The following is a 13,235-nucleotide window of genomic DNA, read 5'->3' on the forward strand; positions in this document are numbered from 1 at the left end:
CGGTGCGAAGCCCAGCACTCCCGGGTGGCTGGGATAAGTATCCAGAAGCCAGAGATCCCAGACTCCCTGACTTTTGTCTCTCCGCCCCAGCTCTGTCTTTAAATGTCGTTTTACTTGCCTCAAAAGTGGTTCATGTTATGGCCAAGGGGTCTGTTGTGATTGGGCAGGTTTGGGGGTTTTTTTGATTTTTTTTTTTTTTTTTTTTTTTAAATTAAAACAACGCTACTATTCTTATTAAACTATTGTGACCCTTTTGGTGAAATATTCTCTAATCAGAAGAGCCTGGCAGCCCAGCCGGCATCATTTGGAAGGGATGCAGGGAAACACTGCAGCCGGGGAATTTCAGGCTGAGGCTGGAGCGGGGCATCCCGGCAGCGGTGCTGCCCGTCGGTCGCTCCTGCCTTCGGCACATCTCTCCATCCCTCCGGCTCTCGTGACCAGCGATGGGGACAACACGCGCCAGCCTTGGACTTTGGGCATCGCCCTTGCTGGTGGCAGCCGGAGGAGCCTTGCTGGCTCTTCCCGCAGCCAGGAGCTGATGGATAAACCCCACTGCTCCTCGGCACCTCGGTGCACGCCTGCTGGTGACGCTCTGGACCGCTTTTGGGATGGAGCAGAATACGTCCCCTATGGTTTAGTCCATCCTACCCTACTTGCATCTCAAAGGCAAGTGCTGCCGGGGAGCTTTGAGGATTGCTCTTTGCGGAACACAGGTGTATTTTTGCGTTATTTATTGGCTTGTTTCAAATGTTGTGGAATCTATTAATCAGCATCTATTAATTAAGCTGAGGGGCATCTCTTCAGGGGAGCATCAGGGCTTTAAATTAGCCTGGACAAAGCATTGGGAAGTACTCTGTGGGGAACGATGGCACTGTGGCTGGGAAACGGGGCCAGTGGATCTAACAGGTCTCGCTCTTCAGCCCACCCAAAGCACCCCCTTCTCCGGGGGGAGATGGATTAAAGGCACGAGGAATCGGGGCAGCAGGAGGGTGGATGCCCTCGACCTCCACGGCAGCAATTCTGTAGCCGTCTTCTGCTGGGGAGTGCTGGTAGAGCTGTGTTGGGGCACTACACCAGTGCTAGAAACTTGATGGTTTCTATCTGAAATGCTCCGTCATGCTGGGAAGCTTAATTTTCTGGGGACTTTATAAAGCAATGACAAACGCAGACTGTATCTAGTCCACCAGAGAAGCACCTGAGGTTGGCTCATGCTCTGGTTTGTGCCAGCATCTCCCCAAAATCATCCCTCCAACCTGGAGCCCCCCCCGGCTCGGGGTGGTGATGGGGCTGGGAGCACCCTGCCTGGGAAGGGATGAAAAAAAATCTCACTTTGGGAGGAACGACCCTAAAGGAGTCCTCCATTGTTTCCCCTGTTTTAAGGCGCTTCCTTGAATTTCTGGCTCGCATCAGGGGGATGCTTTACCTACGCGCGGTCGCTGGAGGCTGTGCCTGCTGCGAGCGGCCAGGCGCGATGCTCGGCTCCACGTTTCGTTAAACCCCCGAACGTCACCGCCTCGGCTCGCCCGTTGGAGCGCGGACCCGAGATGTGACCAGGGAGCCCAGCTCTCCCCCTGGCCCGCACGTTTCTAATCCCGCGCGGCAGATCGTTAAAAACCCAACGCGCTGTGACATATTGGCTCCCGCTTGTCCTTGGGTGCTACCAAAGAGCGCGGCAAGGGCGGGACGCGCGGGGGCCTGCGTTAACGCCCGGCCCCGAAGCGCAGGCTGGGTGTCCCTGGGTGTCCCTCTTGACGTTCACCAAGCGGAAGCGCTGGGTCCAGTTCTGGGCTTCGCCCCGCAGAAGAGAGAGACGGGCATAGTGCGGAGGGTCCGTGAAGATGAGGAAGGGTCTGGAGCATCTCTCCGGGAGGAAGGGCCGAGGGAGCTGGGATAATGCAGCGGAGAAGGCTCAGGGAGAACTCATCACTGTCTATAAGTATGTGGTGGGGGGAGAAGGTGGAGCCAAGCTCTTCCCAGTGGTGCCCAGTCCCAGGACTGGAGAAGATGGAGCCAAGCTCTTCCCAGTGGTGCCCAGTACCAGGGTTTGTCTCCCAGTGCTGGTACCAGTACCGGGGTTTGTCTCCCAGTCCGGTGCTGGTCAGCCAAAGGGCAGGGGTGTGTGGGGGGAGGCTCCCCCTGCAGTGACATTTTGACGTCACCGGTGTGGATTTCCAGGAGCCCAGGGCCCCGTGGATGCTCGGCCGCGGGTGGGGGTGGGTGACCCACGGTGCCCGTGACGCCCGCGTGGCAGCGGCAGCGTCGCGGCGCCTCACTATCGCGGTGCCACGGGTGGTGGGGGGGGGTGGGTGGGGTGGGGCGCGCACACGTCACGGCAGCGTCACCCCCCTCCGTCACAGACACCCGCGTCACGCCCCACCCGCGGCCGCGCTGCGTCACGCACCCGCCCCTCCCACCCCGCCGCGACCACGCCCCCCCGCACACGCCCCTCCCCGTTCCGTCACGCAGGCCCCGCCCCTCCTCGCCGCGCCGGGCGGACCCGCTGACCCGGCGGCCACTCGCCGGCGGCGGCCTGGGCTGGCCCGGGCCGGGCCGCACCGCGCGCCCCGACGGACGCACGGACGCACGGACGCGGGGGCTGCCGCCGCCCCGCGCACCGGTGAGTACCGGCGGGGCGGAGGGGGCCGGTGCGCGCCTTCCCTGCGGCCGGCGAGCGGGCCCCGGCCCCGGCGGAGCCGCCGCCGCCGCCGCCTTTGCGTGGCGGTCGAGGCGCCTTCGGTGCGGCGTTCCCCGGGCTTTCGGCTGAGGGCCGGGGCCTTCCTCCTCTCCTCCTCCTCCTCCTCCTCCTCCTCCGTCCCCCGTGGCGAGGCTGAGGCGGCCGGGCGGGCGTTCTTTCGCGGAGGGAGCCGGCCTGAGGGACAGCTCTGCCCTCCGCCGCCTTCGCCCACCCCCGGGGACAACGGCGGCTTCCAGGGAGCCGGGCCGGGCCGGGGGGGGGGGGTCTCCCGAGAGGGCCGGCAGCTCCCCTCGGTCTCCCCCGGGCCGGCGGGAGGATCCGTCCCCTTCCCGGAGGAGACCTCGCCCCCCGTGGGGCTGAGCCCGGCCCGGCCGGTCTCCGGGGGCTGAAGCCCCGCTTTCCCCCGCTTTACCGACAGCGGCTTTATTTTTCCAGCCGCGGCGGTGTCCGTCGGGGCCGGTGCTGACGTGGAGCCAGAGCGAAATGATTTTCAAATTGAATTTTTCGCATCTCGTTTGCGTTTCGTCTCGCACACGCCCGCTCCCCCCTCTACTTTTTGAGCCGTCTGTGCGGACGGATGCACGCGTCTGATTTTCTTCCAGGCCCATCTAACCAGATCTCTGCAGAGAGGCTCCGGAGAAAGCCCAGCGGTGCTCCGGAGAGGCTTCGGAGACATCCAGGACCCTGGAAGGGCTCTTGGGCAGACCTGGAAAAGCCCTGTCTGTCGGTGGGAAGGAGGGTTTGCCTGCCAGCTACGCCCCAGCCGCTGATCCGAGCGGGGCAGGTGAACGCCAGGGGTTATCAAAACAAGACTGCGATGTTCCCCAGACTTGAGGGGGGGGGAAAAAAATATCTTAAATTGCAGGTTTGCTGTCAGGTTGCAGGAGCTACAGGCCATCATTTGGGTGTGTTTTTAATTCGGGATCTGTGGCTAAGCACTACAGAAAGCCTCCCCGGCCTCACGCCGGTGAGAGCTAAGCGTGGGGCATTACAGCCTAGCAACACGTTACGATTTTTATCGCGTTTACTTTCTCCAACCTCACCTTCGCAAAAGAAACATTATTATTTTAGTTCTCCTGTTACTGACGTTGATCCGGGATCAAATATAAAACCTACCTCCCTGCTTCTGAGATAATCTGATCAGGGTGGTTTATAGCGGATGTTTTTAATGCAATTCTTTCTCGCTGGACAGATGATTTTAAAAACAACCAAAATCTCCTTAAAAAAAAAAAAAAAAAAAAAAAAAGGTACAGTAAGCAGCTTTCTTCCTGAATATGTGCTTAGTACAAGGGCTCTGTCCTGGTTTGGCTCCCCATCAAAATGCTCCCTGTAGCTTGGTGCTAGGTCTGGGCGAGCTGGAAGTGGGGTTTGGCAAGCGTCAGTCCCTCTCCCCGCCGGGGCAGCCTGTGTTTCCCCACTCCAAGGCGGCTGGTAACCGAACCTGATCGCCCCGGTGGCAAAAAGGCCGGGAAGCCGAAGGGGTTGGTGCGAGGTGGCTCAGGGGTCAGACCTGCCTGTCCCTGTGCAGCAGGGATGCTGCCGAGTGGAGACATGCGGTTTTCCTGCGCTTGCAAACTGGTAAATGCAAGCATCGCGACATTTTCGTGCCTGGCTTTAAGGAGTGGAGGGAGTCGAGCGGCTCTCGGAGGCTTTTGCAGCTCCAGTTCCAGCTGGCGACGAAGCTCTTTGCCTCGTGACTCCTATGCCTCTGGGTTTGCAGCATCCGCTGCCGTCTCCTCACCTCTCTCCTCTTTCTTTTTGCTTTAGATCAGCTGTCATGCTTCGATCTCTGCACCCAGAAGGGGACTCCGCTACCAAAGTCATCGTTTCCAGCTAGATGTACCCGAACCGACCAGCTGCCATGGAAACGGGCTGCACGGAGGAGCCTGCCCGGACCAGGTCGCCGTCGGTGATCTGCGGGCAGCAGGAGGGAAGCGACCAGCGGCGGGAGGAGAACGGGGACCGGCTGCCCGAGCGGGGCAATGCCTCCGTCGCGGCTGCGGAGCCACAGCAGCCTCAGCCGCCCCCCGGCAAGCTGAAGAAAACGGCTTTCAAACTGTTCGGAGGGAAGAGGAGCATCTGTACGCTGCCCAGTTTCTTCGGGGGCAGAAGCAAAGGCCAGGGGAAAGTAGCCTCTAAAAAGGGCCTCAGTAAATGTAAGACCCACGACGGGCTCAGCGGTGCTGCATACGACAAGGGCGACGGGGCGCAGCTGGAAAGCCCTTCGGAGGGGAGCAGGGACTCGCATCCTTGTCCTTTGCCGAGCTCCCAAAGCGCTCACTTGGCCATAGACACCAGCGCCAAGTTTGATTTCGGCCAGCAGGACAGCTCTCCACCCGGGAGCATTGAGGGCTGTGAGAAAAAGCCCAACGGAGAGAAGTCCTCCTTTCCCAGACCCAAAAAAGGCCTGAAAGGGTTTTTTAACAGCATCCGGCGTCACCGCAAGAGCAAGGTTGCCGAGTGTGAGAAAGCAGAGCTCCCCGAGTGGACCGGGGATTCGGAGGAGGCCAGCAAAGCTCCTGGTGTGGCAGCGGAGAGCCGAGGGGCCGCGGAGGGAAGGGGACTGGGATCTGTCCCTCTTGCCGCAGCCTGCCCGGGGAGCTCGGAGGATGACCGCTCGGTAGGCACAGCTGCCAACTGTGGCGTGGCTGCCGAGCCCGGCTGTCTCGTGGCTGATGAAGGCAACTCTGAGGGCGACGCGGTGGCGATGCCAGGGAAGAGGGACGTTCTGGATACGAAATCAGAGGCTGACGCTGTTGTCTGCACGGAGTTGGACCATGGCAATCTGCTGCTGGCCTTTCATCCGGACTTCATGGACAACGACCCTCCCTGCCTACACTCTGGCGACCTGTTAAGCCTCATCTTAGGCGACGTCACATCCCTGAAGAGCTTCGATTCCTTGACGGGGTGCGGAGATGACATTGCTGAGCCCGACATCGCTGAGAGCACTATCTCTGTGGAGCGCAGCAGAGATGCTGCTAAACGGAGCTCCTGCCTGGTCACCTACCAGGGCGGTGGGGAGGAGATGGCCATACCCGAGGAGGCAGAGGAGTACCTCCACCAGATATGGAACGGCAACACGGCAGGGGACGGGAGCTATGGAGCCCAGGTGTCGAGCAGCAGTTTAGAGACACATGCCTCGCACGAGGTGGAAGCCCACCCCTACATGGGGGACGCGATGGACGGCGTTGACCTCCTGACGCCGCAGAGTGACCAGCAAGAGTCCGCCCCTAATAGCGACGAGGGTTATTATGACTCCACCACGCCAGGGCCAGAGGACGAAGCCGGAGATGGGCTCAACGAGATCAAGAAGGACCGGCTTCCCAGAGACAGTTACAGCGGCGATGCACTTTATGAGTTTGACGCGCTGATGAGTCCCTCTCACGGGGAGGAATCCCTGTTTGAGAGCAAAGTCTCACGCCCGGGGATCTTCAGCTACTTCTTGGACTTCTGCCTCCCTGCTGAGAAGAGCCTGATCCAGATGATGGATCAGAAAAGAGGGCTGATGGAAACGGAAGAAGAGCGGCTAGCAGCCATTCAGAAAGAGCTGCTGTACTGGGAGCTGCAGAGGGAACCGGTCTTGAAACGACTTGATGTTCCCAGCAAGGAGAAGTGTCCCCGGGAAAAGCAGTGTGTTGAATGTAAAACCAGAGCAGCCAACTCCGTCGGCAAGAATCAGAGTGGCCTTGGTAGTGAGCAGGTGGCCTCGCATGCCCCGAACAGGGGTGTGAATAGTGGGGTTTCAGTGGCTAGAGCTGAAAATCCAGAGTGGAAAGATTTTCCGGGAACTCTGTGTCCAGAAAACTGTTACAACAGCCAAAAAGCCCAAGGAAGTTGCCTTATTCAGCTCACGAAGAACAACCCGGGGTTCGATTCGGACCCGGATCGTGGGTTGTTTGGGGGCTCCATCCACAGTGGCGTAGCCCCAGCCAAAGCGGGGATGTTCCCCAGCTACAGACTCCCAGAGCACGAGCGTGGCGGCGGAGCGGAGACCACCGCCAGCAAGCCCCAGGTGGGCAGCGAACGTGAGCCCGAGCATGCTGTGAGCTTCTCGCAAGCGCTGGTGGAGTTCGCCAGCAGCGGGACTCTCTTCTCCAGCCTCTCCGAAAGCCTGGGGAGCTCTGCCTCCGGCTCGTCCTTCACCCAGAACCTCCCTGCCCTCCCCACCATGGTCACCTTCGACGTCGTCGACGTGGAGCAGGAAGGAGAAGGGGAGTGCGAGCGGCATCCCGAGATGAACGCCGGCGAGGACATTGCCGAGGCCTTTGACGACGGCTACGGACGGAAAGAGTCGTTGGCAGAATGTGACGAGAGAATGTCCCCGGGGTACCCCCCGGGCTCCTTCCAGAGCTGCAACTGGGGTGTTGCCAGCCTGCCCCGCCACCTGCGCCTCCACGGGCTGAGCCCCTCCATGCCCGCGCCGCTCTCCATCGACCGGAGGAGCCGGTCGCTTGACACGGAGAGCCTGGAGTTCGAGCTTGCCGACTCGCAGGTTGCCAAGAGCGGCCCTCAGCCCTGCCGGCTCTGGTCCAAGTGGGAGGGTGGCAAAAAGGACTCGGGCGGAGCGAGGAGGAGCAGGAGCAAGGAGGAGGGTGAGCTGTCGGCTCCTGACGGCGGGTTGAGCTGGCCGGGCTTGCAGCACCTCCGGCACGACACCGACACGGCTGCCGGGGGGATGAAGCACTGGGGTTTCGCTCCGGGCACCGCAACGGAGAGTGCCTGGGAGCCGTCGGAGCAGCTGGGCACCGTGTCCCCTTTACTGTCTCTTTCCCGGAGCGTCGCCGGAGAGGCTCCGGACAGGCGGCCCCAAGAGCCGGAGCTGAACAGGCACCCGCTCAGGCCCTCCGATTTACCTCTGCAGACCGACGCGAGGCGGTCCCGGGAGGCGGCCGGTTCCTACAGGTCCCACGGAGAAGCCACCGCCAAAAAGCTGGCCCGGTTGTTACCCTTGGGAGAAACGGAGCCCGAGCTGCCCCCGAGCAGCTTTAGTTTCGCTTGCTCCCCGGAGAAACGTGCCAAGTGCAAGCCCGTCGGCATCGCCCAGGGCATGCCTCAGCATCCCGACGGCAGCACCGACACCGTAAAAAGCCCGGAGCGCTGCGGAGAGCCCCTGAAAGGCAGAGCCACCCCTGGCCACGCGCTGCCTGCCGGCTGCCGGAGCGCTGCAGTGAATGTCACCGAAGCCGAATAGCTGCTCCGGGGAGGGAGTGGAAAGGGTTGCGAAGGGCAGGGAGGGAGAAAAGGAACGTTAACGAGCAATTTGTGAGTGACTTGAGTTTAGACCTGGGCTGATAAGGATGAGCTCCTCTCCCGCAGCCGTGGTACGTGGTCTTGCCGCTGCGGGTGCTCCGGCCGGGGCTCAGAGCTGCCTCTGGGATTCGTACGTTAACGCTGAGGCACTTTCTTGTTTTCCAGCACCAGCCACCACGCTCTCGAATGCCAAGGGCAGTAGCAACCCCCGGCACGCACTCACGTTGCTGCTAGAATAAAAGCTGGGAACGGACCCGTTGCTAGCGTGACAGGTTTGGGGTTTTTTTTCTCCAGGACTGGAGCTGGGGGAGCAAGCCTTGGGGAAACTTGAGAGAAACCAGGTTTTTTCTTCCTCTTCTCGGTGAAATGTTTTGGTTCAGACTCACTTTGAATGTCTTCCATCTCAGTCTCGATTTGGGGAGGCTGGGAGGAAGGACACTGGTTATTTCCAGGGCAAGGATGGGAGGCGAGTCAGCTGAAAGGGGAACTTTGCAGTAACGTTTTTATTTATTATTTTTTTTCCCTTGCCTCAAAGGAAAGCAGGAGCTTTTGTGTGCGTGCCGATAACGTTTTCTAGGTCTAGTTTTAATTTGCTCAAAGATAACGCGCTCGGAGAGATGTGCTGTCGATGGTGTCCCTTTAAAGAACAAAGTGTCGGTCCCTTCTTTGTCGTGGTCTGTCTTCGCAGTGTGTAATTCCCTGTTGAAATGTTTCCTGTGCTTTGTCCCACGTCCCTCGCCTCTCCCGGGCCATGGGCACATGGACGAGGTCTTTGAAATAAGCTAAATTTGCATCGTGCCTGTAGCTGCGAAGTTGCAGATGCTGTTACTTTCTTCAAAAGGAAGTTTTGTGGGTTTTTTTATTATTATTTTACAGTTGGTTTTTTTGCATAAACTCCTGTGAGGAAAGTATTCTGCTAATTAGAATACAGGATGTAAGGCAGCCTAAATTAGGCTTCACAACTTCTTCCTCCTAACTGGAGGGAACAAAAAAGCTGGAGGTTGCTGCAGGTTTTGGATTTCTTTTTCCTCTTTGAAGGAGCGTGGAGGAGGGACATGAGCTAAGGAGACACTTTGTCCAAGGAGGTCGTATGAGCTCCTGGAAACATCTATTTCAGGCCGTTGGTCCTCGAGGTGTGTCCCACGTCCTCCGTGATCTCAAACACGCTTGTCTCTCAACCAAACCTCCCTGTCCGTGACTTACAAAGCTTCTTCCTCCTTCTGTCCAAGCTCTATATTATGATTTTGATTCAGTTACCGACGATGATTTTTGTGTCTCACCCACCCCGAGTTGCCCTTTTTCTGCTTTTCTTTGCAGCAGAGTTTGTAGCATTAAAAAAAAAATAAAATAATCATGAACTGGAAATAGTCTTCTCCCATGTCCAGAGCAAAGTGTGGGGCAAGGGGCAGCTCTGCCCAGCCCTAACCTGATTTTCCTGCCAATTCCTGCTTGTGGCAGGTACCCCCCCCCCCCCCCCCCCCCCGCTGCTCTCTCGACCCACAGCCCCGTACGGACGTGGCTCCGGTTGGAAACATCAGCAGCTCCCTGCATCGCTGTATTTTACAGGCACAAGCAGCTGGTTTGGGTTTGGTGTCCCCCCCCCCCGCCCCAAGCAAAATGAGGTCCCAAATACTTCTTTTTGAGAAGAGATTCCTTACTGCCTTGTCCTTGTATATCTGTGAAGGAGCAGGGAGAGGCAAAGCCAGGCTTCGCTTGCCCACAGTTCGACTTATGTATGTGGATTTTTTCTTTCCTGAACAGACTGCTGAGTCTAGAGTAGACCCATATGTGTATCCATGGGCTTAAACCTTAATTTTTCAGTATTTTCCTACCAGTACTGCTGCAGGGAGTTACCGGAGGAACGTGCCGTGCCACGTTTGTTTTTTCTCCCATCCCTCCGTGCAAATAGAGAGGATTTTGTGGGACAAACCCAGCTCATGATGCTGCTCCTGCTCCACATCCCCCACCTGAAGAGGAGAACGTGGTCGGCCAGCGAAAGGTCCCATCCGCCTCCGAATTTGTGAGTGCAGTCTTCCCTCGTTAGCATAGCGTGTGAGCGTCTGCTAACGAATCTTGCCTAATTGGAACAGGCTTAGGTCTTGCTTGGAGTAAGGGCAGGGTCAGGTCTCGACACTGCACATCTCACCGCCACTCACAAAGTAAAAACCACAAGCAAACACTTATGGTGACACTGGAGATGTTGTCACGCAGACAGGCGTCCACAGTAATTGCTTGGCCTGAGCAGCTGCCCCTTACTGGTTTTTTCTATTTACTATTTTATTTTAGCGTGTCACCAAAGGCATCTTGCGGGTTAAGGGGGTTTTGCGTAGCGCTTCATTTAGACATGGTGCAGCCTTTGCCAAAGTCTTGGTGAGGTGTGAAAGCGTCTCGGTGCTAAAATGAATGTTCAGTTGCAAATGCATGTCTCTAGGAATAATTCTTTTGGTTGTAGGTACGTAATGGAAGGGCTTAGTGAAAACAGCTTCTAGACTTGAATGTGTGAAAGCAATACAGCCAAGACTTGATAATCTGACTTTATACCAAAGGTTTCTCCTCTTAATCTGATGTGAACTAAATGAAGCAAGTATCTCTTGATTTTAAAATGAGTTTTCTAAAAGCATTTCTGGAGCTAATTTGCTGGATTTTTGGTGTATTCTGCCCCATTAACACAAAGAAATAAGAATTTTCAGCGCACTAACCCCACCTGTAAATTACCACTTCTGTAGAGAGATTGGATTTCGCTGCCTAATGTACTGCTCTTCCTAAAATACCTGTCTGCCCCAGGATAAATAGGAACAGATCTTCTGGTCTTGATCTGGATCAAGCTGTTAGTCGAATACTGCCTTACCCAAAGAACTCAAATTTGAGAGTGGTAATTGAGGCTTTTTGTGAAAAAGGGCTTCCGAACCAGAAATAGGTCATAAAAGTCAGGAATAGCAGATTGTCTTGCCAAGATATTAAAGAAAAACTCCCCTCGAGGAACTCGCCGGAATACGTCCCGTCTAGGGAAGGTCTTGCCTCCAAGTGATGAATTCTGGCTGTTAACTTGCGATGAAACCACAGACGTTCGGGTCAGTCTACCAAGTAATTCTGTATTGCATTTTGGGGACTTTGGGTTTGGTTTTTTTTTTATACACATAAGAAAATGGTTAATTTTATCTATTTTTGTATAGTTTTGCATTTTATATTCATGGGGAAATTTTATGGACTGTTCTTTTACTTGTGTGCATTGTCCTTTAAAGTGGTGTGGTTTACCGCTCTGATGGAGAAAAGGCAATTATTGCTGCTGCTGCTGCCACTGCCCGTGCAATGCAAAGAAACCACCTCGCTCCTTGTATCGTAACGTGCTGTTCCGCTTTATATACAGGGCCAGCTCTGAAACCCAGCAGCTGGTCCATTACCAATACACACGTTCTCTCTTTGCACACACCGCTGAGACATCTTTGTTTTAATACTGCTTTGTCACACTCGTCAACTGTTACTTCTGGTTTTTAGGCTTCGTTTTTAATCTGAATTTGTGGACTTTGGTGATTTCTCCCTGAAGGTATTGTTGACTGTCTTTTAAACTAGAAAACCGCAGATTTCAATTGGGTCTTTCCCTTCCGTATGCTTGAATTATTTTATCCCAAACTGGGGCTTTTCTTAAATCCCCGGGAAGGAGATGCTGTTGGTTGGTGCGTGGCGATGCTCTTGAAACCGGTGACAAATTTCCTCTCCCCTTGGTGCTCCCTGGCCAGGCTGGGAGCTCGGCTTTCGCCCTTGTGCAGGCAGCGTCGCCTGCTCCGTGTCTCAAAATTGCTCTTTAGATAATCCTGGGGTCCCTATGGGACTAGCAGGGCTTTCCGCCTTCTCCTCTCTCCTGCCGCACTAGGCTGGAGCTCCCCAGGCTCCAGCCCTGTGCCGCCTGCGTTGCCAACGTCAGTAAAGCATCTTCCTGGGACAATACTGCCTTGAATTTTGGGATCAGAAATGCAAGGAGACCTTCTGGTAAGCTAAGACCCAACACTAGTTAATGCGGCTCTTCTTGCTTTTGTTTTTCATTTAGTTGAATGAATATGCTGCTTTGTTTGCTTGACTCTGTAGGAGTTGTGCCCCCGCAGAGTTTGCAACCCTGCGCGGGGTGTAAGGGCTGAAATAACGTCTATGCAGAAGGCCACGGTGATTAATTGAGCAGACAAGAACAATGTCAAGCAGTGACATGCAAAAAGAAAATTAAATGCCGAAAAGCTAAAAGATTCCAGCCAAAAGCAAATTTTTTCCCCTGCCAATGCCAGCAGAGATGGCAATTGCCGCTGAGACATTTGGCTTCACATAGATTTTTGTGTCTTTTAATTAAATAGCTCTTCAACTAACGGTGCTTTTTTTTGTTTTTCTTAAATGGGTTTGCCCCTGTTCCCGCCACAGGGCCTGGATGGGCAGATCGCTCGGCAAACATTCCTGGGGTGCTTGGACCCGCGCCGCATTTCACATTCCCTCTGCCCCTTAATTTTGCGGCTCACTCCTCTCCAGCTGTGGCTACCTGCTCTTCTCACTGGTATGGAGTCATCCTAGAAGCTACGCTTGGGTGAAGTGATAAATTAAAATCTAGAAAAGCCTCTCGGTTCTAAAGAAAAAAAAAAGTAGCCCTTGTCCCAGGTCGCCCCATGCTTCCCCTCTGCCGTCCCGCTGCGGGCAGGCTGCAGAGCTGGGCTGCAGGTGCCCTGGGAGCGGAGGCAGCTTCTCACAGGTGACTGACTTGTCTGAATTTTTGGGCTTTTTTCTTTTTCTTTCTGGTCTCATCGCTTACTAGTCCTTTAAACTTTTTAATGTATTGATTGTGTTTTAAAATGAATGTTCCTTTCACTGAATTCTGATGAATAAACTTCAGATTTTTAGAGAACATTGGATTTTACTTGTGCTTTGTTTTCTTTTTCTGCTTATTTTACGCTTGATTTGATCTTTTTCTTTTCCCTTGCCTCCTATCTCTTGATTATTTGCCGGTGAAGTGGCTTTTTCAATGGGAGAAGGCAACAGAAGAGATGCTTTAGAGGGCACAGCACGCTGCTGGTCTGTAACACTCACTCCTTGGCCAAACGCCGTGCCTTTAAATGAACCCTGCAAAATATCCGTCATTGACTCCAGCCCTCGGAGTCAAATTTTCCCCTCTTCATTTCTTGTCCTCTGCTGTCGCTGGACTCGAGCAGTGGCCAGGGCTGCCGTGGGTGGCGGGGAGCGGAGACGGCATTGCTCCGAGTTAACGAAGCATCGCTGGCGGGGTCTGTCCTCCCAGAGTGCCGGGGGCCCCGCAGGT

At 55.6% G+C, this 13,235-nt stretch overlaps 1 protein-coding gene and 1 long non-coding RNA gene across 4 annotated transcripts; both read left to right on the top strand.

Moving 5' to 3' along the window:
• The first annotated feature begins 2,540 nt into the window (after positions 1–2,540).
• AMER1 (APC membrane recruitment protein 1) lies at positions 2,541–9,408 on the top strand. Of its 3 annotated transcripts, XR_007509433.1 has the most exons (3): positions 3,266–3,479; positions 4,463–8,016; positions 8,111–9,408. XR_007509433.1 is itself a non-coding variant. In XM_049827627.1 (2 exons), exon 2 carries the CDS (start codon positions 4,533–4,535, stop codon positions 7,884–7,886), a length of 3,354 nt encoding a protein of 1,117 aa, XP_049683584.1. In that variant the 5' UTR covers positions 2,541–2,617; positions 4,463–4,532; the 3' UTR covers positions 7,887–9,408. The 3 variants fall into 3 exon arrangements, 2 of the variants coding, with proteins under 2 accessions (XP_049683584.1, XP_049683583.1); XM_049827627.1 differs by lacking the exon at positions 3,266–3,479 and adding an exon at positions 2,541–2,617 and having other exon boundaries at positions 4,463–9,408; XM_049827626.1 differs by having other exon boundaries at positions 4,463–9,408.
• A 5-nt stretch (positions 9,409–9,413) lies between these two features.
• LOC126050160 (uncharacterized) lies at positions 9,414–12,829 on the top strand. Its single transcript, XR_007509439.1, has 2 exons — positions 9,414–11,016; positions 12,350–12,829. It is a non-coding gene; the product is annotated as an uncharacterized LOC126050160 (long non-coding RNA).
• The last annotated feature ends 406 nt before the right edge of the window (positions 12,830–13,235 follow it).

The sequence above is a fragment of the Accipiter gentilis genome, chromosome 24, assembly GCF_929443795.1.
Source record: "Accipiter gentilis chromosome 24, bAccGen1.1, whole genome shotgun sequence".
NCBI classification, from domain to species: domain Eukaryota; kingdom Metazoa; phylum Chordata; class Aves; order Accipitriformes; family Accipitridae; genus Astur; species Astur gentilis.